The 14903-nt window shown below is 42.0% G+C and overlaps 3 protein-coding genes across 3 annotated transcripts; all 3 read right to left on the bottom strand.

Moving 5' to 3' along the window:
• Positions 1-2814: 2814 nt before the first annotated feature.
• Positions 2815-5748, bottom strand: LOC103971629 (succinate dehydrogenase subunit 3-1, mitochondrial). Its single transcript, XM_009385691.3, has 3 exons — positions 5647-5748; positions 3896-3956; positions 2815-3386 (listed from the first exon to the last, which is right to left on the bottom strand). The coding sequence occupies exons 2-3, from the start codon at positions 3948-3950 to the stop codon at positions 3022-3024; spliced, it is 420 nt and encodes a 139-aa protein (XP_009383966.2). The 5' UTR covers positions 3951-3956; positions 5647-5748; the 3' UTR covers positions 2815-3021.
• A 2641-nt stretch (positions 5749-8389) lies between these two features.
• LOC135652209 (uncharacterized) lies at positions 8390-10082 on the bottom strand. The gene has a single exon (XM_065173005.1). The coding sequence runs from the start codon at positions 9984-9986 to the stop codon at positions 8643-8645; it is 1344 nt and encodes a 447-aa protein (XP_065029077.1). The 5' UTR covers positions 9987-10082; the 3' UTR covers positions 8390-8642.
• A 74-nt stretch (positions 10083-10156) lies between these two features.
• Positions 10157-12646, bottom strand: LOC135653176 (phenylalanine ammonia-lyase-like). Its single transcript, XM_065174802.1, has 2 exons — positions 12133-12646; positions 10157-12055 (listed from the first exon to the last, which is right to left on the bottom strand). The coding sequence occupies exons 1-2, from the start codon at positions 12612-12614 to the stop codon at positions 10330-10332; spliced, it is 2208 nt and encodes a 735-aa protein (XP_065030874.1). The 5' UTR covers positions 12615-12646; the 3' UTR covers positions 10157-10329.
• Between the last annotated feature and the right edge of the window lie 2257 nt (positions 12647-14903).

The following is a 14903-nucleotide window of genomic DNA, read 5'->3' as shown; positions in this document are numbered from 1 at the left end:
GGCTCTGTTTAAAACCCCTTCTTGAATAGCTATAGCTTCAGCCTCTGCCTTTGCTTTGCGTGCTACATCCTCAGTATCATTCAAACGTTGTTGAGGTTGGTCTTTCCTCGTGATATGAAGTTAGGGACAATGCACTATATATATATATATATATATATATATATATATATATATATATATATATATATATATATATATATATATATATATATATATATATATATATATATATATATATATATATAATTTTATATTTTACACCGGTGAAAATGAAACTTCAACAATATAAAATATTATAAAAAGTAATAACATCAACAAATGCAATACACATGAATCTTTATCCGGATTAAATGACACATGATTATATTGACATATTAATCCAACTCAAAATAAATGGTTCAACAATATAAAAGAAATATTCTACCCAACATGTCATGTCTTAAATAATAGATACTTGAATTTCTTGGAAATCAAAATGTATGCTTATTATCATGAAAATATAGATTACTTTTGGTAGTTAGACCTCCTTAGCATTCTAATCCTTATACTTAAGTTAATTTACCATAACGTAATCGGTTTTATCAACAAAAACATGAAAATAATGGGAAAAAAGATAATTTCAATATTTCAATTGATGGTAGCGAATAATGACGCGGTGAGGGGTTACGGATGATTGTTGTGGATGAGAAGAGCAGCGATAAGAGATAAGTTTCAACAACTACGTCAACATCAACGCAGATGCAATGTGACAAAAGAGCCATTCACTACAACGGCATCGACGTAGTTGCCAAACGATGAAAGGGCTAATGATGTAAAAATCGATCAACCCTTTCATCACTTGGCAATTGCATTGATGCTGACGTAATGAATAACCCTTTCACCACTCTACATTTGTGTCAGCATCGACAGAGTTGCCAAGCGACGAAAGGGTCATCGATGCAGATGCCAAGCAACTCTTTCGTCGCTCGACAATTGCGTTAACGTTGGCATAGTGAGCGGTCCTTTCGTCACCCTGCATCTGTATTGGCGTTGATGCAATAATCAAGCTACGAAAGGATCGCTCAACATTTGCATCGATGACCCTTTTACCACTCAATAATTGCGTCGATATCAACGCAAATGCAAATTGACCTTTATCTCTTGTCGTTGCTCTCATCATCCACAATAGCTACTCGCGACCCTAGCAATGCTATCGTTTGCCACCATCGATATCATTGGTCACTACCAATTGAAACATTAAAATTATTTTTTTACTAATTATTTTTTTTATTTTTATAATAAAATTGATGATATTAAGATAAATAAATCTAAATATTTTACTTTCATAACTATAAGGATTTAAATATAAATTTTTTAAATCCAAGGATCAATATGCTAAAAAGATCTAACTAGGAGAGATAATATATAATTAGACAAGATAGAGGTACAAAACATGAACGTTTTAATTTAATCTGATTGATACATAATCAGTTGTCCAAAAACCAATTCATTTCAATTTGTTAACATAATAGAACCAATCGATTCCCAATTATTCTAATTCGATCCTCCATTGAGTTCCATTCTGATGGGTATGATAAAAAAAGAGCCTCCTTCCATACAGGATGATCAAAATTAATTTGAGCATCAACAGAATCTAACAGTCTTTTTCTGCTGCCCTGACAATAGCTCTATGCCACTTTGGCATCTCGAGTTTAGCCACTTTACCCTGTTTCGCATCCATGCATGCCGAGTTTTCGACCTCGACGAATGTCTTCCTTTGAAAGTGGGCCGGGTCGGATTACACTCAAACATATCGGACTAACCGACAATCAAAGTTGACAACTGGTATTCTCACGATCAATTTTAGTGCAGCATATAAATTCCTTCAAATATAATATCTACCAAAGAAATTAGTAGGTTCAAACTAATTAAAAATATATATTAAAAAAAGACCAGCAATACTCTTAATGTTCATGAATACGAAAATCGTCGGCTCTGATGGGTGCAATAAATTTGTAGAAAAAGACCTCATCCGAGGAAAAAGTTTCTTAAAGCTTTCTCAGCAGAACTCATTTCCCCTGAACAAAAGTAATGGTAGTCTTAAAAGGAAACAAAAACTAAATGTCCCAAAAAGATTAAATCCTATAAGCAAGCTAGAACTACACTTCCAGAATAGATAGTAAAGATTTTTATTACATGGCCAACAATCCTAAAAGATTAAGCTATTAAAAGAATTCTAGTTTATATTAAATTTTAACATCCCCTCTAACATGCAAGTTGGATCAGATTTGACATATGAAACTAAACCAAATTGAGAGAAGGACGCCGCATGAATATTAAAGAAACACTCGATGAAATAGAAAGTAGATGCTTCAGATTTCAAACTTACAACTAAAAAGATTTATGATTGATGACCAGTAATCTCAAATACTAACAATAGAAGCATGCTTTTCTCCAAAAGCTCAATGGCGAATTCAATGTCTCAATATCTGAGTCCAAGTCAGTGGAATGTTTTCTATTAGTAAATGGATACACACAGCCTTTATACTTGGAAATACCATATGAAAAAAGCAGGAATTAGCTTTCACTGCCTAAGTCTGCATTTGCAATTTTCTTTTCCATCATCATCATGAATAAAAGTAACAGCATGCACTATCACAGAAATAAATGATGAATCATATAACTGAATTAAAATGAAAATAGTGAATTATGGGAAAAATGAATTGCAGGAAACCAAGCATGGACACCTGCTGGTTCTCTAACATGACAAGAAGTCGACTACAGCATACCACAGATAGCATATTGGTCAATATCAACAACTAAATCAGCTCAGAATAAAGTGAAGATAAAGACTACCTTATAATGCAGGAAAACTGCAATTAGAATTTGCTCCAGCAGCTGGTTCTTAATTGTTTTTGGATGATTTTTCAAGCAACATAGTGATAAAACAGGTTCATGTTCCCTCACTTCTGGGTAGTAATGCTGATAAAAAAAGCTTCGTTTGCACTGGAATTGACACCAATGAGTGATCGATCACGAGCGTCACACGTCGAGTAGGAGACTGAACTTCCAAGCAATGGGAATCAACAATATAGCAGATGCCAGCGAAGCTCCAAATATCCGATGGGAAATCGAGAACGTTGCCCTCAGCTGTGGCTTCTTCACTGGAAGATGAGGAGATAAGGGACGATTTGAAACGACTCCTCTTGTGGATTCAGACAAGGTGCGGGTTACATGGATGCCTCGGCTTCCATGGATTGAGCTCATTGGCTGAGAATTCTCCGGGAGAAAACTACAGCCATAAGGAAGCTTCATTACGGTTCCACAGCCCCTAGGGGGCTCCAGACTTTGTTGTTTCTGGCAACCCCTATCCATCCTTGAGTATACTGAAGTACCACTAAGAAAGCCTGAAAATGTTGGAAATAGAGCTTTGTCACATCCATATTGAAGAAAATCTTTCCATGGATATTTCCAAGGGTTGAAGGCATCCACGGTAAACACTATGCAAGCATACAGAGACCAATCCATTAATGAAGATAAACAACACAAGCATGATATTGGTAGCTGGCTGAAGTCACCACAGAGGTCACAGTGTTGCTTGGTTAAAGAAACATTACCAATCCATAACTATCAAGCATACACCATATCTATATTTTCCCATACAAGTGGCATGCAAATTTTATGCCCGTAACTTTTCCTGATTATGGATGTGCTTAGTGATTGTAACCCATTATGGATATATGATAAATGAAACAGTCTGTCAGGTCTCGGTTTCTGGCACACATTGATTCACATAAAAAGATGCAACCATTTTTAGGGGAGCATTGGATCATCATGAAATTCACAATTCTTATGAAATTTCAATCTACAGGAATCAAAACCATATCATATGGTTAATTATATGTACTGCACATACCGCGAAGTGCAAATGAAGCATCAGCATGAACCGCAAAATGAGAAGTCTTGTCCATTTTTTCCTGTCATCCAATAATTATTTTCAGTCAGATTCTACAAAGTTTGATGATCAACAAGCAATCTGAATAAAAGTAGCCTTGTTATACCAAGTTAGAACACGAGAAAAAGACAAAATGAACTTTTAAAACCTGCAGAATAGTTCATCTAACATTTTGCATGGACAGAAATACAAGCAGGGTTAATATGGTCTTGTGCTAGATACATGATTAATTTATCTTGTGATGGTCTCGTGCTAGGGTTAGATTCTCATAGAGGTTATGTACCAATATTTTTATACAATTTCGTAATTTTCTTCTCAATTTTCAGAAACTAACTATAAAGCAATTAATAGAGACACTTGATGATTCCACTCTTCATTTGAATAATTCAACAATCGACTTGTTTGGTATAAATGTCAAAGATGAGTGTGGTAAACAAATAATGCTTTTGGGGATCAAGTAGTCCCAAATACGTATTCATGAAACAAAAATATCATTGCCAGATCATTTCCCATTAAAAAACATCCATAAATGTTATTAAAGCTAAATCCACTACCAGAGAAAGAGTGACAAAAGATGAGACAGCCTATAATACATGCATAGTAGATATGATACAAGTACTAAAATCATTAGTGCATTTATTCTTCATCAAAGCTCAACAACTAACTTGGTTTCCAACATTTGAAGAGATTTTTTTAGTAAGATTTTAACAACTACATCATCAGCCAGGATCTGAGAATGAATACTTTTTATGGTATCACTGAAAGGTTCATCTTAAAGGAAGATTTATATTGGTCATCGAAGGAGTTCATCTCGTCAGACAACTCCCAACTCACAAGCCATCCATCTTTCCAATCAAAATTCTAAGCATTGAGATACATATCCTGTCCATTGTCTCTGACATCTCTACAAGTAGCTGTTATGTGAGGACTACAAGTAATACTTTGTGAAGCCATTAGAAGTTAGGTAAATAAATTTGTCCAAAGTATGTTTCCATATTAGATATGCCGCTAATGTTTGCTACAACTGCAAATCAAGTGCTGCGCTATCCTTTTCCTACCAGAAATTGCAGGCAGCAGAACACAAAAGCAATTTCACCTTCCAGATAAAGTATCAAAGCACAGAGTTCCACCATGCCCACGATCAACAGAATCACATTGTAGTCGCATTTTATCAATCATCACTGATGAATAGCATAGCATTACAAGGAAAACAAAAAAACTGTTGTGCTATATTTTTCATCACACAATTCCGAAAACCAACTCCAACTTCGAAGCAACCAATCGCCCCTTCTCGAAGAATCAATCGTCCAATACGAACTACACATTGCAGTATACCTTGAACTGGGTAGACATCATCCGATAGCCTAGATCGATTTAGGCCATAACACGTCTGCCCTAGTTTCCATAATCTTAGTTATGTTTAAGCTCTAAAACACAAGGAGAAAGAAACCTTTTCCGAACCACAACATGATCAAGCTAGGGTTCCGTCATGATTATCCACAACATGATCCAACTTAGGGTTTCGCTAGGAATTAGAAAGAGAATATCCCGGTCCCGACAACACTGCTGCCTCCCGGCAGAGCGTCGTTCTGAAGGTTTACAAGGTCGATCGACCCGGATGGATCAAGCTCGAACAGGGCATCTCCGAACCGTACTAGAATCATCACGGATCAAATCAGCACGTCTAAGAAAAGGAAGAGGAGGAGACTAACCGGAATCCAGCGAGAAGAAGCGCAGAGATGGAGGGCGATCCGACGGGATATAGAGGAGGCCGGAGATCGATCGAGTCGCGTACTTTTAGACCCAATCTCCGGTTTAGCTAGTCCGGTCGGTTCACAGTCACGCTCTTTCATTAAGTAAATAATATATTTATTTTATTTTCTAATATTATTCTAAATCTAAATTTTAAATTCATGATTTTTCTCGGTTCCAAATACTGTCCTCACTTTTAATAAGATCAGGAAAAGTAATTAAAAATTTTCAGAGTTCTTAAATGATCTATATAGTTATAATATGCCGTATAATTCTTTTTGGAGTTCAAATCTAGGATTAATGTCCTTTTTATTTATAAGTTATTAATTAAGTATCTAGGAAAAGTTAATGTAAGACTTTTGGTCAATGTTTCAAAGTTCTACATATATATATATATATATATATATATATATATATATTCCTTTCAAAGTTAATAATTTTTTGTATTTGCCCCTCTAAACTTAAGTTTGATACATACATACATATATTATAAAACTAAAAAATGTTCATATATGCCATTGTAGTTAATTGTAACATTGATAGAATCGCTTTTGATATTCTAATTAACATTAATACCACATTCAAATATGTTAAGAAACATGCGGGATAAAATAATTGGTGAAAATAATAAATGGCAGTTTAGGTATTTACAATTTTAATGTTGTTTAATTTAGTGACAAGTGATGACCATGATTAGTAGTAATTATATACATGTAATATTAAAGTATGGGGTAAATATGCCAGTTCCAAACTTTTGTTCATTCTGCTGTTGTTATGATTTCACACATTTCTTTGTATCAATAGGATGAATAAAGAAAACTTGATTCCAAAAATCTATTTTTGTCTATTCTCTTCTATATATATTTTTTTATTTTTTGTTTTTCATTTATTGATGGCCTGGTTTAACACTATCTATCACAGTGAGAACAATTAAGTCATTGCTTGGAAATGAGAGGATCAAATCAATGCACAAAACAGACTTCAACACTTTGCCTACAACCACAACCACCTTCTCCTTGCCATCCCTGTAAACTCTTCCTATTGCAAGATGATCATGTTGGCCAATAGTTGAACATAGTCTAGTATGAAGGAGAACCAGTTAACAGCAAGCATAGAGATATCAACAAACATTACTACCACACCAAAGTAAATAAGCAGCTCAAATCCATCAATTCTATTCTCACTCTAACGTTTCTAGATAAACAGAAAACATTAAACTAAAGCGGTTTCATCAGTGAAGAAAGGTGCACCAGACTTATTAATATGAGCAGCTGTCAAGTAGATCAGTACCACCATAACAACATTATAGAAAGGAGAAAATAATTAAAAAGAACAAAATAAGAACATCAAGGCAGCAAGACATTTTACATTCACAAATGGAGTTACCCACAAGACAACCAGAAACATCCACAGAAAGTTCCGAATCTTTGACGATGCTAATGCAGTCACAGTCTGTTTTTCACACGGCGTTTTACATGCTTTTATAATCTAAAGCATTGTCATGAGATAATTTTTTCTGACTTTTTAAGTCATCCAGCATTTAGTCCATCCATGCAGCAGAAAAAAGAAGAAGAAAAATCCACCCATTTAGGTGAGCAATACTGTTTAAGCAGGTATGCAACACAATTTCTGTTGTCATAAGGATGGAACCAATAATGAAAATTTCAGGTACCACTTTCTTTCTGTTGACAACATCAGGAAAGTAGGGACTCTCTGATGTCAAACTGCAAGTATTGCACATCTATATATAGCACTATGAAACCTGAGCAAAGACGTGAGATTCACATCAAATAGTAGTTTCCTCTGTCACAATCTGACAATCTGAAAATATTGTCACATCTATATATCCTAATACGATCTCTTTTGACGCAACTTGATCAAGTTTGGAAATTCATAGTCAACCTAATAAAGCGTGAACCAGCATCTATACTAGTCAATCATTGGCTATTTATCGATTCTAATTATTCAGCAAATCTCCTATAATCTTGAATAATTGAGAGATATGCTTCACAAGTCAAGAGTACAGTTCACAGTGTGGGGTTAATTTGTAGGACAAAACATAGACCACAATATGGTAGGCCTAACATGTCAATTGGTAAGACAAGGTTGTATCAAGTGTGTTAGCGACCTCAAGCAGTGTTGTTGGAAAGTCAGTCTGTGCAAACTAGGAACAACAACCAGGTGGTGTTATGCAAAAACACTTGCTCTACCTCCAGCTTGCTTAGGTACAGCTACACCCAGATGAGAGTGGGCAGGACTGGAGGAGGAAGTGGAAACGGTGGCAAAGGGAGGGAGATGAAGAGAAAGAAATAAAAGAAGAAACAAAAAAATAAAGAATGAAAAGAAATAAGAAAATTGAGCCAAATCATTCTTTGAATTGACCATAGTATTCGAGACATGCCAGCAAATTTCTGTCATGTTCTATTGACAAAGAAGAGTTATACAACTTGAAAATTCAAACCAATAATATCTGTACTAAATGCTTTCCAATGCTGACAGAACAAATAAATGAAAATATAATGAAAGACAGAAGGCACTATTGCCCCCATGTCAACTAAAGTGCATCATTCTATATTAAATGAGCTCCACAAATCACGCAAAGAAGCATAATAACAAAAATGCTAAGTCTCAAATGTACAAGAATCCTGACCAAAATTAACAGACTCATATCAGTAGCCCAAATATTAACAGCTACAAGAATCCTAACCAAAAGCACCTTCATATATGCACAGGATAATGTACAAACAATCCTTCCTCCAAAAACTGTACATTTGAATTCACATCCTCCTCATTGACAAACTCAGGCATAACAACATAGCATAAAATGAGAGGAATCATAAAAATGGCAATTGTATCACAGTAAATTGTTGGAGGGTGTTACAGTAGTACCTCACAGTTGCATCACAATAAGGTAACCAAATGAACAAAATCATGCAACCAGCTCGAGAGCTCCGAGTCATCTGAGGCCATTGAGACAATCCTCCAAATCTCTTGCTCCAAACTGCCGCCCTATCAATTCTCCATCTTTACATCTTGCTGCAAAGTAGAATACCAACCAAACAGCCATGAAGTAAACCTCTGCAAGTGAAAGAAAAGCTGCTGCAAACAACTTCCACCCAACCATCGCCGCCATCCATGTCCCCAGATAACCCCAAACCAGTGCTTCCAAGAATTTGATCGAAATGGCCTGCGTCGGCATGAGGGACATCAAATAGAACCCCTCTTTCACCACATCCTGGCCTCGTCGCCGCAAATCATGGTCCATTATGACCACCCATGGGACTACAGCAAACACAAGAGACACTACTGTGTCAACCATAGCCCAGGCAAAGAAGAACCCCGAGAGAACCTCATCGGCCGGCCCGGGCCACGGGTTCACTGGCGAGAGGGAGAAAGGCATCAACTTGACCTTGACGAAGAGTTTGAAGAGAACATTCTGATCTCGGACATCGGCAAAGAACCAGATGCACAAGAACTGGATCAGAGCGTCCCTCGCGGCCCATCTCAAGAACACGAATCCCGTGAGCCGTCGCATCCCCAACCGAGCACCCGAGTAGATGGTCTCTATGACAGAGACCGGCTTCCGTAGATGGAAGGCTGTAATCGAGAAGAAGACGACACCGAGGGCGGAGGTGTAGGCGACGATGAAGCCCAGGATGGCGAGGGCGTGGGTGGAGGAGAGGAGGGTGAGGAGGTAAAGGATCGCTGTGGTGTCTTGAGGATCGAGGTCAAATCCCCGCCCGAGGATCCGCAGATCGGGGGACCGATTTCGATCTCCCTCGACGCCAATAGCATCAGCTGCATCGGGGAAGGAGAAGACGAAGGGCGAGGAGGGGGCATAGTCGGGAACCCTAATTTTGAGGGGCTTGGCGGAACTCTGGCGGCCCACGGCGCCGCCGTCGTGGAGGAAGAGGGCGGGGAGGGTGGCGTTGAGGGCAGCGGAGCGGCGGCGATCGGCGGTGGCAGAGGAGGAGGAGTCGGAAAAGAGGCCATCGTCGTCGAGGGTGCCGAGGCGGGTGAGGTGAAGCAAAGGGGGGCGGCGGCGCGCGGCGGGAGGAGGAGGGGAGAGAGGGGAAGCGTGAGAGGAGGAGAGGCGGCGGAGGAGAGAGCCGACAGCAGGGTCGCGGTCGGGGAGGGAGGAGAGACGGAGGGTGCCGGCGAGGAGGGCGGAGCGGAAGGAGAGAAGGAGGAGGGCGGCGAGGAGGAGGGCGGGGGCGGATAAGAGGGAGGAGAGGGAGCGGCGGAGCATGGGAGCGGCGGCGTGGTGGTGGAGCCGCAGCGGAGGGTGAGGAAGCGCCATGGGACGTCGTCGGCCGATGGATGCTTGCCTTCTCTTCGGCCTCGGTTTGTTGTGCTTATCTTGTCCTTTTGCTACTTGGCTCGCTGAGTTCGGACTCGGATCGATTTGTCATTTAACATCACATCATATATATATATATATAATTAAATTATCAATAGTTAAAAATCATTTAACTATAATTAAATTATCAACTTGATAAGTTCAAAAGATTGGCTCGAAATGAGTTTACACAGCTGCTATGATTGTGGAGAATGTATTCCTTGGAGCACTATGTATAACATCTTATTTCGTAACACTATAAGGAGGATTTGGAGAAGAACTACTCCTTCGATCACCTTTCTTCTTAGCACATGGGGAGTGGAACGCCATTCCATTCCTTCAAGCACTCAAGAAGGGGATCAATCACCAATCCTCTGTCGATAGCCACAAACACCTTGTCGAACTCCTCTCCCGGCGACCGCACCTTCTCGCCCGTGAGGTATTCGGTGCCGAGCTCCTCCCTGACGAACCGATACAACGGGTATGACCTGCACTCCTTGATCCTGTTGACCACGGCCGGATTGCCGCTCTCCACCGCAGCTCTCGCCGCCTCCGCTTCCCTGGGCAGGACGGCCTTCAGCTCCTCCTCGAACGCGGTGATCTTTTGGAAGATGGAGGTGGTCGCGTCCTTCTCTTTCTCGCCGTTGTTCAATGCGTGCTCCACGAGGGCCATCCTCAGCTTGGGCATCAGAGCGTACGTCGAGCTGCAGGGGTCGTCGATGTAGCCGAAGATGTGCTCCCGGTCGGCGACAGTGATCAGATTCTTCTCGCAGAAAGCGCCCGTAGTCAGGACCCTCTTGGCGACTTGGCTCACCGTGTTCTTGACGGCGTTCTTGAGATTCTCCTCCAGGTGACGCAGATCGATCGCTTGGCAGAGCGCAAGCAGGTAGGTGGCGGACATGAGCTTCAGGATGTCGACGGCCTCCGCCGCCTTCCTCGAGGAGATGAATCCTAAGGAGTTGACGTCTTGGTTGTGCTGCTCGGCGCTCTGGACGTGGTTGGTCACGGGGTTGGCGAGAAACTGGAGCTCGGAGCAGTAGGCGGCCATGGCGATCTCGGCGCCCTTGAAACCGTAGTCCAAGCTCGGGTTGCGCCCGCCGGAGAGGTTGGATGGCAGCCCGTTGTTGTACAAGTCGTTGACGAGCTCGGAGAACTGCGCGAACATAAGCTTCCCCACGGCCGCGAGCGCCAGGCGGGCGTTGTCCATGGACACGCCGATGGGCGTACCCTGGAAATTGCCGCCATAGATGGTCTTGTTCCTGGCGACGTCGATGAGAGGGTTGTCGTTGACGGAGTTGATCTCCCGCTCGATGGACTTAGTGGAGGAGCGGATGACCTCGATCTGTGGGCCGAGCCACTGCGGCGAGGTGCGCAGGGCGTAGCGGTCCTTTTTCGGCTTTTGCAGGGGGTCTTGCTCGTGCAGCTTCTTGGCCATCTTCATGTAGGAACTGCCGTCGAGTATGTGCTCCATGATGGCGGCGGCCTCGATCTGGCCCGGGTGGTGCTTCAGTCTGTGGGTAAGGTGATCGGTAAACTCCGGGTTCCCCTGCATCACCTCGCAGAAGACTGCCGACAGGACCTCGGCGAGGAGGGCGAGGACGTTGGCCTCGTAGAGGACGACCGACGCGAGGCCGGAGCCGACAGTGGTGCCATTGACGAGCGCAAGGCCCTCCTTGGGCTGCAGCTCGAAGAACTCGTGGGGGATTCCAGCACGGCGGAAGGCCTCCGCGGCGTCCATGGTCTCGCCGGCGGGGCCGCAGGCCTTCGCGTTGGGGCGGCCGGTCAGCACGCCGGCGATGTAGGACAAGGGGACGAGGTCGCCGGAGGCGGTGATGGTGCCGCGCAGCGGAAGGCAGGGGGTGATGCCGGAGTTGAGGAGGCTGGCCATGGCCTCGAGGATCTCGAACCGGATGCCAGAGTAGCCCTGGAGGAGGGTGTTGATGCGGACGAGCATGGCGGCCCTGGTGACCGATGGCGGCAGCGTGTGGCCGGACTCCGCCCCGGAGCCGAATATTCCGACATTAAGGAATCTGCAGCAGGGAGAATCTTGGTCTCAATTGCAAGACAATGACAGCGAGAGAGAGAGAGAGATATGATATCAAATCACCTGATGAGTTCCTTCTGCAGGGCTCCTCCTTCCTTGGTCCTCCGGTGAGAAGCTGCGCCAAACCCTGCGGTCATTCCATTGCTATTGGTCCCCTTGGCCGTGCTGTCCACCACCCACCGGCTACTCGCGCACACCTCATCCCTCGCTGACTCCGACAGCTCCACCCGCACCGCCGAGTGCGCCCCGGCCGCGATCGCTGCCACCTGGGAGATCCTAAGCGTCGAGCCTTCGAGTTTCACCAGTGGCTGCCGGAACTCCCACGTCATCCTCCTGACCTCGTCGAGGTGGCTTCCCGCCAGCGCCTCAGCGGCTGCAGCCCAGTTCAGCGGGTCTGTCTCGACGCGGAGGCCGCCGGCAGCGCCGTTTTCGACCTCCATCGGTGGGAGAAGAGTGGGTGCAAACTGGAAGGGGGGAGGGGTGGGGGTCCTAAATAGAGGGACGTGGTGGCGGGAACACGGACAGGTGGGGTTATTGGAATGCATTCTCGACCGTCGGATCGAGATTGGACGGTTAAAGATCAGGTCACATTCAATCGTCAAAAGGGGTTGAATACTCCAAATCAGTTGCTACAATTACTTGTCTCTCAATCCCTAAGTGGTTCTTTTCTGCATTAGTAATCAGCTAATCCATGAAAATATAATAAAATAATAATTTTAAATAGATATTATCTTCTCTTCACCACTGTATTGTTTAATTTCGATTGCTAAAATCTAAGAACCAAAATCATCATCGAGTCTGCTTCTAGCTTGGGAACAAAAAATAAAAAATAAAAAAACAACCTAAAGGAGAATTATTTTTTTATGATGAAAGATGAACCAAATTCATCTTGTGTTGCATCTCTTGTACCAATAAATAAAAGGGTAGCCGGTCACACCTACCCAATTATTTATGATCCACGACCCAAACTTGTGTAAGTATTCATGGCTTGGCTTGAGAAGATTTCCACCTACCAGGCTTGGATCAGTTCAAGACAGACAAAATTGAATGCTGGTTCCGAATTCCAACAATGGGAGTTTGGCGTGGAAAGCTCTTCACCAGCCATGCCACCTACCAATCTTGTGAGTCTGGGCGCTTGAAGAGGCGTAGGGAGAAACTGAAGTGAAAAAAGGAGAGAAGGTTCAAGCAGTGTAAGGACTCTTTCTGCACTTTGAGGCTGACCACCACCTTGAAATGTTCTCATCAGATCACAACACATGTTTATTCTCTTGTATTAACCTTTGAATGGACTTTGATCTTCTCTGGATTATTTTCTTTTGCACATGTGTTGAATTGGTCATTGACTAAAAGAGCAAGCATTTATTTGGGAACTAGTGAAGATTTTGAGTCCTATTCAAGATCTTGTCATCCATGGAAAACAAGTGGAAAGAAACCCCAAACATCGTAAACAGTATGCCAATTTGCTTTGAATTATATAGAATATTGCAAACAAGGAAACACAGATGTTAGCTGGGAAGTTTCTTCTGTACACTAAAACTTGGTGTTTGAAGTCTCAGCTCAAGTCCTTTGACTCAGTTTTACACAAGACCAGTTACAATACCCAGGAATCTTTTGTTTAACTCTTTGCTACTTGAACCCTTCATAATATCTCAATTTTCATAACAATGATTATGAAAACAAGTTATTAGTAGTACATCCATCATATATCAAATCTAAATTGTCTGATTTTGAGAGTGGAACCTCCACTGGGCTGTTGCAGTGTTGGATAGCCAGTTGCTAAAGTCGATCATATACATTAGATAATTAACATGATCCTTTTTGGGATTAGAAATAAGAGATTTGTGTATGCAGTTCCTTTTTGTTTGGGAAAAACAAACTATGAAATGATAAGCAGCAGGGGCAAATCATTTGCCATTGTGTTTCTGCATCAGACCACAAATTATTGGAACACCAGATTATTGATCTTGTGATGCATCACTGGAGCAGTTGGCAGCAATTTTCAGCTGCCATCAGGTGGTCACACCTACCCATTTGTTTGTGAAGCATTATCCAAACTTAATGCCAGTCCAAACTTGTGCAAAATATTTATGCCTTGGAGAAATTCTTTCAGGGGGAAGAAAAGGAGAGGGGGTTCCACTCTTTCTTCCCCACTTCATATGTGACCAAACATTTAGCTCTTACCATCCCAACACTAGAAATATAAAATTTTAAACAGGAGTGGCTGGCAATATCTTGTTGCTTAGTCACACCCTCACCCTCCCATTTGTGTCATTTTCAGTTGTGGTTGTCCAAACTTAAATACTTCAACCCTGATTAATGATAATAGACTCATTCTAGCTCCACAAACATGGACATCCATATCCAATAAAGGACTATCACCTAGGTGTTACAATCTTCTCACGTAAGACTTGACATCCTCATCAAGTGCCAACATAGTCAAAAGTTAAACTACACATGAAGTTCAATTCAATGGTGCCTCTACATAGTGATTTTATCAAGATTCAAAATTTCATACCGTACCAATGTATCAAGCTTTGCTCGGTACAGTACAGTACATCATACCAAGTGGTACACCTATATATATATATATATATATATATATATACACACACACACACACACACACACACATACAATATAAAAAAATATTTTAAAAAGGCGTACGTAGCCTCGGCGACATCACCTCCTCTTCTCCTTCTTGCCTCATCTACGACATTCGACAAAAAAGGCGACGAAGATGTCGAAGGTCGTAGACGTCTTCGAGCTTCGGTGAAGAACGTGGTGAAGGCCGTAGACGTCTTCAGCTTTTAGCGAAGAACACGACAAAGAAGGCC

This window comes from Musa acuminata, chromosome BXJ3-11 (genome assembly GCF_036884655.1).
Source record: "Musa acuminata AAA Group cultivar baxijiao chromosome BXJ3-11, Cavendish_Baxijiao_AAA, whole genome shotgun sequence".
Classification (NCBI taxonomy): domain Eukaryota; kingdom Viridiplantae; phylum Streptophyta; class Magnoliopsida; order Zingiberales; family Musaceae; genus Musa; species Musa acuminata.
This window is presented reverse-complemented; position numbering and strand designations above follow the sequence as displayed.

Coding starts and splice junctions, on each gene's coding strand:
- LOC135652209 (XM_065173005.1), bottom strand. CDS start 9,986: ATGGCGCTTCCTCACCCTCCGCTGCGGCTCCACCACCACGCCGCCGCT.
- LOC135653176 (XM_065174802.1), bottom strand. CDS start 12,614: ATGCATTCCAATAACCCCACCTGTCCGTGTTCCCGCCACCACGTCCCT. Junction 12,056..12,132: donor CTGCAGAAGGAACTCATCAG/GTGATTTGATAT, acceptor TCCCTGCTGCAG/ATTCCTTAATGTCGGAATAT.
- LOC103971629 (XM_009385691.3), bottom strand. CDS start 3,950: ATGGACAAGACTTCTCATTTTGCGGTTCATGCTGATGCTTCATTTGCA. Junction 3,387..3,895: donor TGCTTCATTTGCACTTCGCG/GTATGTGCAGTA, acceptor CAACATTTTCAG/GCTTTCTTAGTGGTACTTCA.